This window comes from Ranitomeya variabilis, chromosome 2 (genome assembly GCF_051348905.1).
Source record: "Ranitomeya variabilis isolate aRanVar5 chromosome 2, aRanVar5.hap1, whole genome shotgun sequence".
Classification (NCBI taxonomy): Eukaryota; Metazoa; Chordata; class Amphibia; order Anura; family Dendrobatidae; genus Ranitomeya; species Ranitomeya variabilis.
In genome coordinates, this window is record NC_135233.1 from 567,511,975 (window position 1) to 567,532,197 (window position 20,223).

At 45.5% G+C, this 20,223-nt stretch overlaps 1 protein-coding gene across 1 annotated transcript in view; it reads left to right on the top strand.

Annotated features, from left to right (window-relative positions):
- Window positions 1–1,539: 1,539 nt before the first annotated feature.
- The window catches only part of ZNF423 (zinc finger protein 423), a 291,743-nt gene continuing 273,059 nt past the window's right edge, over window positions 1,540–20,223 (top strand). The window contains exon 1 of the mRNA XM_077288235.1: window positions 1,540–2,240. Coding sequence (XP_077144350.1) covers window positions 2,201–2,240 — 40 coding nt within the window. The 5' untranslated portion in view covers window positions 1,540–2,200. The remainder of the gene's footprint in view (window positions 2,241–20,223) is intronic.

A 20,223-nucleotide genomic window follows, 5' to 3' on the forward strand; every position in this document is an offset into this window, starting at 1 on the left:
TCACGTAGTATATTGCCCAGCCACGTAGTATATTGCACAGCGACGTAGTATACAGCACAGAGCCACGTAGTATATTGCACAGCGACGTAGTATACAGCACAGAGCCACGTAGTATATTGCCCAGCTACGTAGTATATTGCCCAGCCACGTATGTCACAGGTTAAAAAATAAAAAATAAACATACTCACCTTCCGATCCGAGGGCGCCTTGTAGTTCTGTCACATGTGCGCAGTGCAGGCGGCAGCTTCTGGTCCCAGGGTGTGATGACTTCGCGGTCACATGACCGTGACGCCATGGCAGGTCCTTCTCCCGTACCATTGTTGGCACTGCAACCTGCCGCTTGCATGGAGAGGTCACTGGAGCGTCGCGAGGAGCGGGAAAGGTGAGTATATAATAATTTATTTTTTTTTTAATTATTTTTAACATTAGATCCTTTTACTATTGACGCTGCATAGGCAGCGTCAATAGTAAAAACTTGGTCACACAGGGTTATTAGTGGCGGTAACGGAGTGAGTTACCCGCGGCATAATGCGGTCCGTTACCGCTGGCATTAACCCTGTGTGAGCGGTGACTGCGGGGAGTATGGAGCGGGCAGTGACTGCAAGGGAGTAGGGAGGGACTAATCGGACTGTGGCCGTCGCTGATTGGTCGTGGCAGCCATGACAGGCAGCTGGTGAGACCAATCAGCGAAAAAGAATATCTGTGACGGAAGTTGCCGACAGAAAGACGGAAGTGGCCCTTAGACAATTATATATATAGATTTTACATTTTTATAGTGCCATTTATTCCAAGGCGCTTTACATGTGAAAAGGGGGCAAATATTATTATTATTATTAAATATAGACAAGTACAATAAACATATTGAACATAGAAAATAGTTCAGATTATGGCACAAAATAGATAGGGATTAAGGAGGAAAACCACCCCTTTAAAAATAAAAAAAAAAATGCAAAAAATGATCAAAACATCTCAAGAAGCCCAAAACGGTAAACAGGAATCTCTGAGCTCCAGAGGAATGAAAACAAGTACATTGTCACAGGTCGACAACCATGGAAACGCAAGCAAGATTTTTTTAATTTTTTTTAAAGAATTTCTGATTTTTTTTTAACCACTTAAAAAAAACAATAAAAGTGTAGTTGCCGCGGAAAATAATAATAATAATAATAATAATAATAATAATAATAATAAATCACTGATAGGGAGGAAATAAAAGAAAAAGCAAAAGGAGAATGTCGCCGTGTGGGGAAGGGGTTAATGCTGTGGATGATGATGATAGGATGGATCAGTTCTTCAGACTGCAGCAAACCTGCTAGAGATCGGCTGTAAGCCCCCTTTATCTCCAATAACGCACGCTAGTGCTCCCTGGTATTAGCCGAGGAAATCCAGCAGGGCTGCGAAGGACTACAGCGCCCAGCATGCCGGCCCCGCGCGCTAGGACGCGCCCCGCTCCCCCGCCCCCCGCGCACGCCCCCGGCCGGCCCCGCCCCCCGCCGGCCCCGCCCCCGGCCTGTATTTCCAGCGCTGTCCATGGCTCGGTGCTGTTGTCTCTCTCCTCAGTGTGTGATTGAGCCCAGGCTGTGCGGGGGCTCCCTGCGGGATCAGAGCGCTCCCCCGCCGGGACTCCACTCCTCACATCCCCCTGCTGGGACTCCGCTCCGTCCCCAGCCCAGCCTGGCTTTATTATGTGTGTCTGCAGTGCAGCCCCAGCAGCAGCAGCAGCGGCGGCGGCGGAGAGAGCAGGAGGGGACGGAGCCGGGACAAAGAGCAGCGCGCCGGCCGGGCGGCATGAGATAGGGGAGGCTGCGGGGCAGGGACCGCGGCGCATGGGGGCAGCTAGCGGCGCCGGGACACCGGAGCATCACCCGCGGGGCACATAGCACGGCACACGGGGACTAGCGGAGAAGTGGGCAGTATCACCGCGCAGTATTCCGGGACCGCCGCCGCACCGACCCTGCTCATCCTGCAGCACTGGAGTGACGACCCCCAGGGTCTGGGGTGGGGGGCACCGGCGCTCCTCCTGTCTCCTCCTCCATCCCCCTCTGCACCCAAGGGAGTCACAACCCCACACAATAGGAACTTTACCACAATAAGTGGCGGAGAAGGAAGGGGGAGCCGGCGGCACTGCTACACGGAGCCGGCACCAGCAGCAGCTACGGGACTCCCGGGACCGGCGGACAAGTGACCCGCGAGCACCGGGGACATGTCCAGGAGAAAACAGGCCAAGCCCCGCTCGGTGAAAGGTAAGGGAGGCATGTGGAGGAGGGGGCTGCCCCGGGGCCGGATGGCCGGCAGCGGCACCGCAGGCTGGGAAGTCGCACCGTAGGCTCGGCCTGTAGCCTGCATTCAGCTGCGGCTCTGAGCAGACACGTGGGCAGGAGACAGTCTGCAGCCCCGTCACTGGGCACAATGAGCAGGTCCTGCCTCTACCTGGGACTGCCCTATCCCTGAGTGCTGCTGCTGCCCATCACTGAGTGCTGCTGTCCATCCCTGAGTGCTGCTGTCCATCCCTGAGTGCTGCTGCCCATCCCTGAGTGCTGCTGCCCTATCCCTGAGTGCTGCTGCCCTATCCCTGAGTGCTGCTGCCCTATCCCTGAGTGCTGCTGTCCCGTCACTGAGTGCTGCTGCTGCCCATCACTGAGTGCTGCTGCTGCCCATCACTGAGTGCTGCTGCTGCCCATCACTGAGTGCTGCTGCTGCCCATCACTGAGTGCTGCTGCTGCCCATCACTGAGTGCTGCTGCTGCCCATCCCTGAGTGCTGCTGCCCATCCCTGAGTGCTGCTGCCCATCCCTGAGTGCTGCTGTCCATCCCTGAGTGCTGCTGCCCATCCCTGAGTGCTGCTGCCCATCCCTGAGTGCTGCTGTCCATCCCTGAGTGCTGCTGTCCATCCCTGAGTGCTGCTGTCCATCCCTGAGTGCTGCTGCCCATCCCTGAGTGCTGCTGCCCTATCCCTGAGTGCTGCTGTCCCGTCACTGAGTGCTGCTGCTGCCCATCACTGAGTGCTGCTGCTGCCCATCACTGAGTGCTGCTGCTGCCCATCACTGAGTGCTGCTGCTGCCCATCCCTGAGTGCTGCTGTCCCGTCACTGAGTGCTGCTGTCCCGTCACTGAGTGCTGCTGTCCTATTACTGAGGGCTGCTGTCCTATTACTGAGTGCTGCTGTCCTATTACTGAGTGCTGCTGTCCTATTACTGAGTGCTGCTGCCCTATTACTGAGTGCTGCTGCCCTATTACTGAGTGCTGCTGCCCTATTACTGAGTGCTGCTGCCCTATTACTGAGTGCTGCTGCCCTATTACTGAGTGCTGCTGCCCTATTACTGAGTGCTGCTGCCCTATTACTGAGTGCTGCTGCCCTATTACTGAGTGCTGCTGCCCTATTACTGAGTGCTGCTGCCCTATTACTGAGTGCTGCTGCCCCGTCACTGAGTGCTGCTGCCCCGTCACTGAGTGCTGCTGCCCCGTCACTGAGTGCTGCTGCCCCGTCACTGAGTGCTGCTGCCCTATCACTGAGTGCTGCTGCCCCGTCACTGAGTGCTGCTGCCCCGTCACTGAGTGCTGCTGCCCTATTACTGAGTGCTGCTGCCCTATTACTGAGTGCTGCTGCCCTATTACTGAGTGCTGCTGCCCCGTCACTGAGTGCTGCTGTCCCGTCACTGAGTGCTGCTGTCCCGTCACTGAGTGCTGCTGTCCCGTCACTGAGTGCTGCTGTCCCGTCACTGAGTGCTGCTGCCCCGTCACTGAGTGCTGCTGCCCTATTACTGAGTGCTGCTGCCCTATTACTGAGTGCTGCTGCCCTATTACTGAGTGCTGCTGCCCCGTCACTGAGTGCTGCTGTCCCGTCACTGAGTGCTGCTGTCCCGTCACTGAGTGCTGCTGCCCCGTCACTGAGTGCTGCTGTCCCGTCACTGAGTGCTGCTGCCCCGTCACTGAGTGCTGCTGTCCCGTCACTGAGTGCTGCTGCCCCGTCACTGAGTGCTGCTGTCCCGTCACTGAGTGCTGCTGCCCCGTCACTGAGTGCTGCTGTCCCGTCACTGAGTGCTGCTGCCCCGTCACTGAGTGCTGCTGCCCCGTCACTGAGTGCTGCTGCCCCGTCACTGAGTGCTGCTGCCCCGTCACTGAGTGCTGCTGTCCCGTCACTGAGTGCTGCTGCCCCGTCACTGAGTGCTGCTGTCCCGTCACTGAGTGCTGCTGTCCCGTCACTGAGTGCTGCTGTCCCGTCACTGAGTGCTGCTGTCCCGTCTCTATCTATCTATCTATCTATCTATCTATCTATCTATCTATCTATCTATCTATCTATCTATCTATCTAACATTTTTTATCTTTTCTCAATCGTTAACAGACTAATTATCTATCACGCATCTAATTATCTCTATCTATGATACATTTCCTCTATTTATCCCTTCTCTTCCTTCATTATCAAAAATCCATCTCCTTTATTAGGTCGATATCATCAGATAAATGATTAGAATAATGGATACTTTAATCTTTCTATCTAGATCCTGCACAGGAGGGAAGGTCAAGCAGCTGCCGTCTACTATGTGATCTATGAGACATTAGTAAATAGAACATTAGAATAATTAATGTTTTGCTTCATCATATAAAGGGATACTAAGTCTAGATACAAAGAAAATCATATACAAATTCTAAAATATTTTATATATCTGGAAGTGCCCTTAAGAGGGTGATGAGTAGTTTTTTTTTATAATATATTCTGTTAGGGAATAAAATAAAAATGGAAACCAATAATCACCTGTTAAATCCCTCTCCGCTCTGGTGGTCCTCGGTGGTCTTTGTTTACTTGTCACGTACTGTACATACAGACATTACCGCTGATGGCAGTGATTGGTTGCATCAGTCATGTGGGTGTACGGAGCAAAATAAAGTAAATTCTGGACAAGCCCTTTAATCCCATCGACGAGCACTTTGGTCTGCCTCTTCCCAGTGTGAGCTGACAGTTTACAGGGAGACACTGCATCCAGTGATGAGTCGCTGGCATTTCTGGTTGTTGTTCTTTTCTATGACGAGTTCCCTTGAATCTTCAGCTCTTTGATTTGTTCTACTGATTGCTGCTATATCTGCAGTGATACAAAGGTCTGATTGGTTTGTGTTGATTTGTTTTGTTACATTTTCATTTTTTGTTTATTTTGTGTTTACTATTATAATGTGTAAACAAACATTGACATACAACAATAAACATATGTATCAGGCACTGTGATGTTTCTAGTGATACAGCGCAAGTCTATACAGCTAAAATGTTGCACTCGGTGACAAACTTTGAGTTGTTTTCTACCTAAAAAAAAGGATAAAGTTTAAGGCCATGTGCACACGTTCAGGTTTTTTCGCGATAAAAACGCTATAAAAACTCATTAAAAACGCATACATTATACATTCTATCATTTAGAATGCATTCTGCATGTTTTGTGCACATGGATGCGTTTTTTCCGCGACAAAAACGCATCGCGGTAAAAAAATGAGCATGTTCATTAATTTGCGGTTTTTCTTGTTTTTCCCGCATTTCTATGCATCTGGGAAAAAAACACACAAAAAACGCGAAAAAAACGCATGCGGATTTCTGGCAGAAATTTCCGTTTTTTTGTCAGGAAAATTTCTGCAAGAAATCCTGACATGTGCACATAGCCTAAGTCTATTATGTTGTCCTTGATGTGCAGAGTAATGTCTATTCCTAAACTGTGGTCACATGATGGGGGTAATGTCTGCGGACAATGTTGGACCTCCATGCCCTTGTTCACATCTCATATTGTCCATCATATGTTCTATGAGCATTTCCAGCAGACGAAGACCCAAGATTTAGGCAGCAAATAAAATTCCTTTGACTCTTGTTGTTAAGGAACTTTGTTGCTTTTATTTGTAGTCTGATCTGTGGGCAGCATGATATAGAGAAGAAGATGAGCAAAATTAAATGGTTTTGTTAGAAAAGATTTTTTTTTTTAAATTTATTTTTCATTATCACTTGCATTTTAGTTATTGAAATCCCTGGTGTCTTTATTCATGAGTCCAGTGGGCGGTCCTACTAGTGACTGATGGGCGGTCCTACTTGTGGCTGTCGGGCGGTCCTACTAGTGGCTGATGGGCGGTCCTACTAGTGGCTGACGGGCGGTCCTACTAGTGGCTGACGGGCTGTCCTGCTAGTGGCTGACGGGCGGTCCTGCTAGTGGCTGACGGGCGGTCCTGCTAGTGGCTGACGGGCGGTCCTGCTAGTGGCTGACGGGCGGTCCTGCTAGTGGCTGACGGGCAGTCCTGCTAGTGGCTGACGGGCGATCCTGCTTGTGGCTGTCGGGCGGTCCTGCTTGTGGCTGTCGGGCGGTCCTGCTAGTGGCTGACGGGCGGTCCTGCTAGTGGCTGACGGGCGGTCCTGCTAGTGGCTGACGGGCGGTCCTGCTAGTGGCTGACGGGCGGTCCTGCTAGTGGCTGACGGGCGGTCCTGCTAGTGGCTGACGGGCGGTCCTGCTAGTGGCTGACGGGCGGTCCTGCTAGTGGCTGACGGGCGGTCCTGCTAGTGGCTGACGGGCGGTCCTGCTAGTGGCTGACGGGCGGTCCTGCTAGTGGCTGATGGGCGGTCCTAGTAATGGCTGACGGGCGGTCCTGCTAGTGGCTGACGGGCGGTCCTGCTAGTGGCTGACGGGCGGTCCTAGTAATGGCTGGCGGGCGGTCCTGCTAGTGGCTGACGGGCGGTCCTGCTAGTGGCTGACGGGCGGTCCTGCTAGTGGCTGACGGGCGGTCCTAGTAATGACTGACAGATATCTCTGCATGCACAGTCATACAGGTAAGACTCTCAATCACTGACTGGTACCGCCCACTGGAGTCCCATGTATACAAGAGGGGTTTAAATTAATAAAATGTAAGTTTTGCTGAAACTTTTCCAAGATTAAAATACATGAATCTGATCAGCTCCTCCTGCTCTGTAACATCCTGCCGCAGATCAGAGACCATTATCTACATGACAGGTTCCCCTTATAGTTAGCTGTTAATTAGCTGTTGATTACACACTAGCTTTAATATTTGATCTTTTATCCTCTATAGGAATGAATGTAGTGTTCTGTAAAGTAGAACACCACAGGTAGACCTTAAAGAGGACCTGTCAGTAGGTAAAAAGTGACCGTTTTTTACTGTTATTTTATTCCTGAGTATTCTAGGTCCATGTTTTCTTCTTTCTTGGTTTTGTCAGAGACATGGGCTGTTAATTTAGTGGTAATTCTTATTGTCTGTACAAGGGGGCGTCGCTAACAAGATCCTCAGTGGCGTGTCTTTAGGCTGCTCTGCATAATCACCCTGTGACTTACATCCCTTAAAAATAAGCACTAAATTAAAAGGCGCACATCTCTGCAATCATATGGAGGATTTGCTAAAAGAATTAAGAAAAAAAAAAAAAAGAAAAAGAATACTCAGGGGAGAAGCAGGAATAACCTAAGAATAAGAACTTGCTACTTTTGACCTGAAGACCGGAGTTGCTTAAAGGTAATCTGTCACCATAGACCATGGCTGGCTTTTCAAGGTATGTTTTCTTCTGAAACTTTGCAGTGTTTCAGAATAAAACGTATATGGCTGCAATAATTCCGTCTCACAGTGGCACTTTTGTCGCTACGACGGTACGATCCGTGACGTTCCAGCGATATCCATACGATATCGCTGTGTCTAACACGCAGCAGCGATCAGGGATCCCGCTGAGAATCGTACGTCGTAGCAGATCGTTTGGAACTTTCTTTCGTCGCTGGATCTCCCGCTGTCATCGCTGGATCGGTGTGTGTGACAGCGATCCAGCGATGCGTTCGCTTGTAACCAGGGTAAACATCGGGTTACTAAGCGCAGGGCCGCGCTTAGTAACCCGATGTTTACCCTGGTTACCATCGTAAAAGTAAAAAAAAAAAAACCGTACATACTCACATTCCGGTGTCCGTCAGGTCCCTTGCCGTCTGCTTCCCGCTCTGACTGACTGCTGGCCGGAATGTAAGAGCAGAGTGCAGCGGTGACGTCCCCGCTGTGATCTGCTTTCACTTTACGGCGGCACTCAGTCAGAGCGGGAAGCAGACTGCAAGGGACCTGACGGACACCGGAATGGGAGTATGTACGGTTTTTTTTTTTTTACTTTTACGATGGTAACCAGGGTAAACATCGGGTTACTAAGCGCGGCCCTGCACTTAGTAACCCGATGTTTACCCTGGTTACCCGGGGACTTCGGCATCGTTGGTCGCTGGAGAGCGGTCTGTGTGACAGCTCTCCAGCGACCACACAACGACTTTCCAACAATCACGGCCAGGTCGTATCGCTGGTCGTGATCGCTGGAAAGTTGCAGAGTGTGACAGTACCCTTAGAGAATAAAAAATAAACAGTGGTTAATGTATGCTCACACATATAGTGTTGTCAGGAAATTCCCTGATGAAGCTATATGCAAAACGCAAGTCTGGTACATTTCTTCTAGGTAAGAACACCATTGTTTTTAGGACTCTGTTCTTTGAGCATTGTAATTTTTTCGGCTATTGAATATATATTTTTTGAGTATCCATCTTCAATGCAGAGTGCTATTATTACCATACTGATCTACATGAGCTTTAGTTGTATTCATTCTAATTTTTGGAACTTTCTTGCTCATCAAGTCGATCTGTTCTTTGTGTCTGGTACTGTATGTTGTCTTTTTAATATATATAATTGTTAATTATATATACTGTGTATGTATATATTTATTTGAGTCATGCACTTTTTTTGTATACCGTATGTGATATTTTGTGTATATAGAGTTACGTACTCATCTGGTGAGATACCTATATAGACTTGGATTACCGGTATATGACTTTAACAGCAAATTTTTATCAAAACTAAGTAACAGACTGTTTCCAAAACAAATCAGTTCTATGTGGTATACCTGAGCTTTCCTCATTTACTGATCATAAAATAACCGCTATTTATTCATTTATTTTCAGACATTTTCTTTTTTAGAAGCAAAGATATGGGAATTATTTTTGCCTCCCCAAAAATACCAAAAAAACTAATAATCTGAACTTTCACTGTGCTGTCCATGCTGTGATCATGCAGAATAATATTGTCCTTTTCCTTGTGCTATGTCTTGTGATAATCTTTGGGAAAATTAGTGTTTATTTTCCCCATCTAATAAAGTCAAGGCATCACTTAATGATTGGTAGGGGTCTGACCTTTGGGACCCTCACTGATGCCAGGGGTGAAGAGGCCCACTCTTGCATTCTTTTTCCATTTCCCCACACACCGTTGCTCCGGCAGGTAAATGCAGCCAGGTCCACTGCACATTAGCAGGAAACGCCATTCTGAAAATCCCTGCGGGTCACAAAGGTTGAATCCTCACCCACCAGCACTATACCATCACTTTATGTGGAAGGAATACCACTTTAAATCACGTTCTGAGAATTATTGCTATACATTTCTTAGAATTATAGGATTCTTTCTTTCATTGTTGTCAGATTGTATTTCGTCCATTTGTGATTTAGGTGAGTCGCATCTGTTATAAAACAGCTTCTGCTGATGGGTATTTGACCTCCTGCGCGGGGAGTCTGTTGACCAGTTTGCAGGGAAATTACCCCTAGGTTACTATCATGTGCTTTACAAGGACCTTTGGCTAGTGTTGCTGTCATCCATGTTATTAAGTGATCATCTAAGACCATACACCCTGGTTGTTGTTCTCAGCTGCAACGGCTTACTCTTTACTACCTCTATATATACTAGCTCTTGGCGTTTAGACCCTGCTGGCGAAAGATTCGTCTTCCTGTGCTCAGTGCTAAAGCTAAGTGGTTGGAGTGAAGTTGTTGTAGTCGTGATCTGTAGTTTGCTGGAATACGTGTGTGTTTATCTCCTGGTCCCTATTCCCATTTAGTTTATTCCTCCCTATCCTCCTCCATATTGTTGGTTAGTGCTTTTGTATGATAGAAGTTTTCTGATATCCCAGTTTTTGTATTTGTGTCTTGTTTACATTACATTTCTTTCCCATGCCTCATGGAGTGGGGGACGAGATAGATTAGGGTTTAACAGGAGCACAGCAAGGTTGAAGACCCAGGCCTCTCTACCTTCAAGAGTACCCGCGGGGGGATAGAGATAGTTAGGATCCCAGTTCCAGAGACAGTTTGAGACCCGTTTTCCTTACTGAAGACCGTCACATCGTGACAGCAATTAATATTGCACATATACTTATTCGCTCTGAGTTGCTTCATCCACCACTACAGTAATTCACGTTTGGCATTAAGGGAATCGGACAACTTTCTTCTTTTACCAAATACTTGTGTGTTACCATGAAATAACAATTCTGAGTTCGTTTTCTTAGACTTCTATGTTGCATCGTTCCTATGTTAGTCTTACTTATCAAAGGGCCGCGTCCCTACACAGCACTGATTGGACAGTGTAAGATTTAGATTTTTTTTTTTTTTTTTTTACTGTTCGGGGAGGCGACTGGTCATTTTTTATCCCAGTTTAAGTTCTTGGCGTGTTTGGATGTTAATGTACATCATGGAAGGAGTCTGCATGTATGAAAGCTGGCACCTGTGCTCTGATAGTGGCACCAACATGGTTAAGCAGCAGCGATCAATCACTCAAATGTCTTGGTTGCCATCATGAGCTGTTACTAGAGCAGCTGGGGGTCTCCTGAAGGCCCCATCACTGCTGTCTTGGTCCCCTATGAAGCTCTGTCAGCAGGGCTTTATTGGAGACATTAATTTCACTATATTTTGCAATATTGTATTGTAGTAATTATAATTATTAATTGTAATTATTCTAATATATTGTATTGCGAATAAAGGTGCAAATCCCCTAAGGGGATTCAAAATAATTAGAAAAGTTTTTACTCAATACAAAAGTAAAAAAACAAAAAAACCCATGAACATGTTTGGTATTCCTGCATATGTAAAAATATGTGCTATGTCAATGTAAACTTAATTAAACCAAATTTTAAATCACGTAAATTTGAACAAAAAAAACAAACAAACAAAAAACTGGCAAACCAACTTGTCCCACAAAAATAAGCCCTAAGGCTATGTGCACACGTTGCGGATTTTGCTGCGGATCTGCAGCAGTTTTCCCTGAGTTTACAGCACCATGTAAACCTATGGAGAACAAAATCCGCAGTGCACATGGTGCGGAAAATACCGTGCGGAAACGCTGCGTTGTACATTCTGCAGCATGTCAATTCTTTGTGCGGATTCCGCAGCGGTTTACACCTGCTCCAAAATAGGAATCCGCAGGTGTAAAACCGCAGGTGGAATCCGCACGAAAAAAGCAAAAAAAAACACAGTAAATCCGCGGGTAATCCACAGTGGGGTTTACCTGCAGATTTTGCAAAAACAGTGTGGAAAAATCCACACACCATTCCGCAGCGTGTGCACATAGCCTTACACATCCATCGGTGGAAAAATATAAAAGTTATAGCTGTTGATAGAAGGTGAGAATAAGTGAAAGTGCAAAAATGTATAAAGTATGTATATGTATGTGTGTATATATATATATATATATATATATATATATATATATATATATATATATATATATATATATAAAATATATATAGTAAATGAATATAAAAAAGAATATAGATATATAGATATATATCGTCTGGCTTTTAACAACCAGGGAATTCTTAGTTTTTGCACATTTGTTTTCTGCTCTTGGTGCAAGGGCCACAACTTTTGTTTTCCCATCTCCATCGTATGACGGCTTGCTTTTTGCTGTACAAGTTGTAGTTTTGGATGACACCATTCATGATACCATACATTGTACTGGACAAGGAGAAAGAAATTCCAAATGCAATACGGCGATAGAATATTGGGTTTTGTTTTTACAGAGTTCATTCTATGCCCAGAAGACTTGTTTAGGTACAGGTTTTTTTTTTTATTACGGTAGTTTAGTTATGAAAAGATGAAAAAATTCTGAAATTTTTTAAAAAATAATATATTTTATCACATTTTTCTGAGACCTGTAACTTTTTTCCTTTTCTGCCGATGGAGCTGTGTAAGGGTCGGTCTTTTTTTATTCTGAGCGGATGTTTATATTGATATAATTTGGAGATACAGTTGACATTTTGTTTGCTTATTATTGCAGTTTTTTGAGGGAAGGGGAGTACGGAGATTGGAACATGGTAATTCTGATTTTTTTTATTTTCATTATATGGCTTTTAACGTACAGTTTAAATAATTGTGTATTTTGATCGAATTTTTTAAGACACGTTTAGTAATCGTTTTTATTTTTGAAGGGAGAAATGGGAGTAATATAAACTTTTTTATTATTATTTTCATTTATTATGTCTACATTATTTTGTTTAGTCCCCTTAGGGGACTTGAGCCTGCAGATACCACAGTATTGCAGTATATGCTTCAAATCACTGTTCTCCTATGGACCAAGATGGTATCGTAGCCCATCTGATTCCAGCAATCGCTTCACATACGGTATATAAATGCCGCTGTTAGAGATCGATAGTGGCATTTAAACTATAGTGATCGGAGCTTGCACTTGCAGGGAGAAATTGGCTATGTAACCCGTCCACCGTCTGCCTGGTATGAAACAAGCTGTCAATCAATGGTGGGGGCGGGGTTACACAGATTAGCTGGACTGCTTGGCATGAGATACCTAGTCCTGCAGTGATAATCTCCTGCTGATAAAACAATGATTGTATTGAAATTACAGCAAACTGCTGCGCAAGTGATATATCGCTAGAATCGGACTCTCTGCCTCTACATTATGCTGCATTCTGATTAAGTAGCAAAAACCTGCTGACAGATTATAATAATCTTTATTTTTTTATACAGCGCTAACATATATAAGCGCTTTACAGATTATCGTCGCTGTCCCCGTTGAGGCTCACAATCTAAATAAATACCCTATCAGTATGTCTTTGGAATGTGGGAGGAAACCTACGCAAACACGGAGAGAACATACAAACTCTTTGCAGATGTTGTCCTTAGTGGGGTTTGAACCCAGGATCCCATCACTGCAAGGCTGCTGTGCTAACCACTGCGCCACCATGCTGCCCAGATTATGACCTATAACAAAAATGTATGTCATAGGTCGTTAACCATTTGATGATGGTCCAGAATTTCTGGTAATGTTAGAGATCGGCGGGTGTATTGGCTGATAAATATTTTAGCTTCTGTGGAATTGCTGAAGATAATTCTGCCGGACATGTTGGTGCTCAGAAAATATTATTAACCAGTTTGCGGGAGTGCAGAGTCGCTGATTGAGTTTCTTATTACTAGCTGTATTTAGCTACAAAATAAGTCATCTTGAAGTGTTTGCACTATCCACTCATACTTCTTTCAGAAAAAAGTTTTCAGCACTCTCATTATCATCAGAGCCTGGTTTACAATGACCAGTAACACCTCTCTATACAGCTAATAGCTGACAGGTTCCACTTTTTCCCAGTAGCTGATGTCACAGCTCACCCTTGCTTTTCCTCCCTTCACAATGGCCTTTTGCACACACTCATTAGATGCTTCAGTACAACAGATAAGTCAGTCTATGGCTGCTAATGTGGATGTGAATTTAATGAAGTGATTTCTCATCTTTGATTTTAAATAAAGATTGTTAAATGGGGAAAAAAGGACATTCTAAACATTTTTTTTTATTCCAAAAAGGTGTTAAAAAACCCATTAAACTATTACGGATCTGCTGGATATGTTATGACGTTTATTGGATACATAGACGCTAATATGTTCTTGATACTCAGCTTGTTTATATTAATAGAGTACTACATTTATTAACACTAAAAAGTGTGAAATTCTGCTCAGAAGACCCCGGAAATTCTTCCAGACTTGTAGATAGAGGGGACCCCTGGGTTAGAGCGGGGTCTTGGAAGTGACATATGCTGAATGATGAAACGAGAGCTGGAGATTAGACGTACCACTTAAACCACTGGAAGATGAAAGAGGAATCGCTTTACTCCACAAAGGCACATTACTTGTAAAGAGCCGGGAAGGCAGCGTGAGCTAATTGGAGTGTTTGTTTTCATCTCTGAATGTGTGTGTGTTTTTAAGTCTTTATTGCCTGAAGTTAATTGATGGAATTTTGCCTTTTAAAGAAGCAGCCATGCTTGGTAAATTTGTTTCTCTATCAGCTTCTAAGAAAACTTGCTTTCATTCATCCATCTTCATGCAAAGGAGTTTCTTTCATTTTTTTTATTAAGGAGTATTTGTTAGTGAAAGTATTAGCGTTGTGTCGTGTGTGGCTTTTAAGGATACGTGACATTTAGCTGATGTTTTCCTGTATATTTTGGTCAGACGAGCATGTGGTTTAAATAAATTGCCAACAAACAACAATACCACATATTAGGGGGAGGGAGAAGTCACAAAATCATATTATACATATGTATATTAATTAATCAACCCGCCCCCTGTGGAAACCTTTATATTAAGGACACATCCATAACCATAAAAAACTACTTCCCGAAGGAAAAATGATGTACTAGTCCATAAATAAAATATACAAAAGCTTTATTAAAGACATAAAAATACATGAAAAGACATTCACCAGGTGTTTAGTCAGTTATCACCCTATAACAGTATAATACCAGGGGCCTCACCCCCACCGGTTACCCCACACTTGTATATAACTTCAGCTATTATACTTTCTATCAAAAAGTTGAAAATACTGGTGCATGTGCACCCATTACCTGTCACATGTGTGACCCACTGCTATATATTCCATTATGAGACTCAGAGCAACAACGCTGTTAACTATATTCCTCCGTGAGGCATTGTACAGCGGTACCATCAATTATTTACTTAAGCACCAATACAGGGCATAAATTGATATCGCAGTGTTACACCGATATTCTTATTTTATTTTATATACCGGTGCAAGACATATAGTTATATTGAGGTATCAGAAAGATCCTCCCTACTCCAAGCCTCATACACGGAACAATGGATGTATACTTACATCAGTGCAAAGTGCGCAGCAGGTACGGGGAACCAGGGGGGTGAGCGCCCGCCCCAACGCGCGTTTCAGTCCGTCCTTCGTCAGGGGGCACTCACCTCCCCGGGTCCCGTGCATTAAATACCCCAACCTATCCCGCCGCTACCAATACTGTACTGCGGCGTGCTCCCGGATGTGACCGCACCACCGGAAATGACGCGCGTATCTCCATAGTCACCACGACGCCAAGGAGCATCGGCGTCACAGTACCGCACATGCGCGGCACCGTGTATTGACACGGAGTGCTCCTGGGCGACGGCAGAGACCATGGGACCGCGCGTCAGGTGGTAAAGTATAAACTAATACAAACGGCTTATATCTCTATGTTCTTATGTCACAATATGCCATTACACATTATCAATAATTATTTATTTGCCCATTATGTCGCACTCAAGCAACACAATACCACATTGCATATACAATAAATCAAGGCCAGTTCAAAGAGATAGTAGTCCATTTAAACATATTGTTTTTCTTGTCACATGGGAGATGAGGGGATCAAAAAGGTGCCAGCATAACATCCATCCATCCATCACTTTTAGGAAATTGCGTATTACACCTAGGGAAACTGCATGGAACAACGGAACAGGAATGAATATCAAAATCAATACACACAATTAAAAGAAAAATATTAAAATATGTTAAAAACAAACTGTTAACAGGATTGAGAACATCCCTACGGTACGATGTTCAGACAGACTTTCATATAAATGGGGCATAGCTCAGATTTTCATTCAATCCAGATGGATGTAATGTGTCATGAATCCCCAATGGCTAGGGATAGCACAGGACAAGCAAAGTACAAATAAATAACGGACGAGCTCTAGGGTGATGGAACCTGGGCTGACCGCTGCCCTACGCCTGACAAACGCAACTAGAGATAGCCAGGGAGCGTGCCTACGTTGGTTCTAGACGCCACGCACCAGCCTAAGAGCTAACTAGTACTGCAGAGAAAATAAAGACCTCACTTGCCTCCAGAGGAATGAACCCCAAAAGATATAGTTGCCCCCTCACATGTATTGACGGTGAAATGAGAGGAAGGCACACACATAGAGATGATATATATAGATTTAGCAAATTGAGGCCCGCTGTAAACTAGAAAGCAGAACGATACAAAAGGGGACTGAGCGGTCAGCAAAAAACCCTAATCAAAAAACCATCCTGAGATTACAAGAACCCATGTGCCAACTCATGGCACATGGGGAGAACCTCAGTCCACTAGAGCTACCAGCTAGCATAGAGACATAATAAGCAAGCTGGACAAAAAACCAAACAACTGAAAATCAGCACTTAGCTTATCCTGAAAGATCTGGGAGCAGGTAGGCAGGAACCAAACAGAGCACATCTGAATACATTGATAGCCGGCAAGGAAATGACAGGCCAGGTAAAATAGGAAACACCCAGCCTCTGATGGACAGGTGGAAACCAAAGGCCGCAACCCACCAAAGTCACCCAGTACCAGCAGTAACCACCAGAGGGAGCCCACAAACAGAATCCACAACAGTACCCCCCCCTTGAGGAGGGGTCACCGAACCCTCACGAGAACCCCCAGGGCGATCAGGGTGAGCTCTATGGAAGGCGCGAACCAAATCAGTCGCATGAACATCGGAGGCGATCACCCAGGAATTATCCTCCTGACCATAACCCTTCCACTTAACCAAATACTGGAGTTTGCGTCTGGAAACACGAGAATCCAAGATCTTCTCAACAACATACTCCAATTCTCCCTCCACCAGCACCGGAGCAGGAGGCTCAACCGAAGGAACAACGGGCACCTCATACCTCCGCAACAACGACCGATGGAACACATTATGAATAGCAAACGATGCTGGGAGATCCAAACGAAAAGATACAGGGTTAAGAATCTCCGAGATCCTATAAGGACCGATGAACCGAGGCTTGAACTTAGGAGAAGAGACCTTCATAGGGACAAAACGAGAAGACAACCACACCAAATCCCCAACAAGAAGTCGGGGACCCACGCGGCGACGGCGATTAGCAAACTGCTGAGTCTTCTCCTGAGATAACTTCAAATTGTCCACCACCTGATTCCAAATCTGATGTAGCCTGTCCACCACCATGTCCACTCCAGGACAATCCGAAGACTCCACCTGACCAGAGGAAAAACGAGGATGAAACCCCGAATTACAAAAAAAAGGAGAGACCAACGTGGCAGAACTAGCCCGATTATTAAGAGCAAATTCGGCCAGTGGCAAAAAAGCAACCCAGTCATCTTGGTCAGCAGAAACAAAACACCTCAAATAAGTTTCCAAGGTCTGATTAGTTCGCTCCGTCTGGCCATTCGTCTGAGGATGGAATGCAGACGAGAAAGACAAATCAATGCCCATCTTGGCACAAAACGTCCGCCAAAATCTAGACACAAACTGGGATCCCCTGTCAGAAACGATATTCTCTGGAATCCCATGCAAACGAACCACGTTCTGAAAAAATAAAGGGACCAACTCAGAGGAGGAAGGCAACTTAGGCAAGGGCACCAAATGAACCATCTTAGAAAAGCGGTCACACACAACCCAGATAACGGACATTTTCTGTGAAACCGGGAGATCAGAAATAAAATCCATGGAAATGTGCGTCCAAGGCCTCTTCGGGATGGGCAAGGATAACAACAACCCACTGGCCCGAGAACAGCAAGGCTTAGCTCGAGCACACACTTCACAAGACTGCACAAAGGTACGCACATCCCTAGACAAGGAAGGCCACCAAAAAGACCTGGCCACCAAGTCTCTAGTACCAAATATTCCAGGATGACCAGCCAACACAGAAGAATGGACCTCGGAGATGACTCTACTGGTCCAATCATCCGGAACAAACAGTCTTCCTGGTGGACAACGATCCGGTTTATCCACCTGAAACTCCTGCAATGCACGTCGCAAGTCTGGGGATACGGCGGACAATATTACCCCATCCCTAAGGATACCAGTAGGCCCAGAGTCTCCAGGAGAGTCAGGCACAAAACTCCTGGAAAGAGCATCTGCCTTCACATTCTTTGAACCTGGCAGGTATGAAACCACGAAATTGAAACGAGAAAAAAACAACGACCAACGAGCCTGTCTAGGATTCAAACGCCTGGCAGACTCAAGGTAAATGAGATTCTTGTGATCAGTCAAGACCACCACACGATGTTTAGCACCCTCAAGCCAATGACGCCACTCCTCAAATGCCCACTTCATGGCCAAAAGCTCCCGATTACCCACATCATAATTGCGCTCGGCGGGCGAGAATTTTCTAGAGAAGAATGCACATGGCTTCATCACCGAGCCATCAGAACTTCTCTGTGACAAAACCGCCCCCGCTCCAATCTCGGAAGCATCAACCTCAACCTGAAAAGGAAGTGAAACATCTGGTTGACACAACACAGGAGCAGAAGAAAACCGGCGCTTAAGTTCCTGAAAGGCCCCCACAGCCGCAGGAGACCAATCAGCAACATCAGCACCCTTTTTAGTTAAATCAGTCAAAGGTTTAACAATACTGGAAAAATTTGCAATGAACCGACGATAAAAATTAGCAAACCCCAAGAACTTCTGTAGGCTCTTAACAGATGTAGGTTGTGTCCAGTCAGAAATTGCCTGAACCTTAACGGGATCCATCTCAATAGTAGAAGGAGAAAAAATGTACCCCAAAAAATAAATCTTCTGGACTCCGAAGAGACACTTTGAGCCCTTCACAAACAGAGAATTGGCCCGCAGAACCTGAAACACCTTCCTGACCTGTAGAACATGAGACTCCCAGTCATCAGAAAACACCAAAATATCATCCAAATACACAATCATAAACTTATCCAGATATTCACGGAAAATATTGTGCATAAAGGACTGAAAGACTGACGGAGCATTGGAGAGTCCAAAAGGCATTACCAAATACTCAAAATGGCCCTCAGGCGTATTAAATGCGGTTTTCCACTCATCACCTTGTTTTATCCGCACCAGATTATACGCACCGCGAAGATCTATCTTAGTGAACCACCTAGCCCCCTTAATGCGAGCAAACAAGTCAGTCAATAATGGCAATGGATACTGATATTTGACTGTAATCTCATTCAGAAGGCGATAATCTATACAAGGCCTCAGGGAACCATCTTTTTTTGCCACGAAAAAAAAACCTGCTCCCAGAGGGGACGAAGATGGACGAATATGTCCCTTTTCCAAGGACTCCTTAATATAATTCCGCATAGCAGTATGCTCTGGCAGTGACAGATTAAATAAACGACCCTTAGGGAACTTACTGCCAGGAATCAATTCTATAGCACAGTCACAATCTCTATGAGGAGGGAGCGAATTGAGCTTAGGCTCCTCAAAAACATCCCTATAGTCAGACAAAAACTCAGGGATCTCAGAAGGAGTAGATGAAGCGATAGAAATCGGAGGTGCATCATCATGAACCCCCTGACATTCCCAGCTTAACACAGACATTGTTTTCCAGTCCAGGACAGGATTATGAGTTTGTAACCATGGCAGACCCAGCACTAGTACATCATGTAAATTATACAGTACAAGGAAGCGAATCACCTCCTGATGAACGGGAGTCATGCGCATGGTCACTTGTGTCCAATACTGCGGTTTATTCATAGCCAATGGTGTAGAGTCAATTCCCTTCAGAGGAATAGGGACTTCCAGAGGCTCCAGACTAAAACCGCAGCGTTTAGCAAATGACCAATCCATAAGACTCAGGGCAGCGCCCGAATCCACATAGGCATCAACGGAAATGGAAGACAGTGAAAAAATCAGAGTCACAGACAAAATGAACTTAGGCTGCAGAGTACCAATGGCAAAAGATTTATCAAGCTTTTTTGTGCGTTTAGAGCATGCTGATATAACATGAGCTGAATCACCACAATAAAAACACAATCCATTTTTCCGCCTATAATTTTGCCGTTCACTTCTGGACTGAATTCTATCACATTGCATAGTCTCAGGTGCCTGTTCAGAAGACACCGCCAACTGGTGCACGGGTTTGCGCTCCCGCAAACGCCGATCAATCTGAATGGCCATAGCCATAGACTCATTCAGACCTGTAGGCATAGGGAACCCCACCATAATATCCTTAATGGCCTCAGAAAGACCATTTCTGAAGTTTGCAGCCAGGGCGCACTCATTCCACTGAGTAAGCACCGACCATTTCCGAAATTTTTGACAATATATTTCCGCTTCATCATGCCCCTGAGAGAGGGCTAATAAAGCCTTTTCAGCCTGAATCTCCAGGTTGGGTTCCTCATAGAGCAATCCCAATGCCAGAAAAAACGCATCCACACTGAGCAATGCAGGATCCCCTGG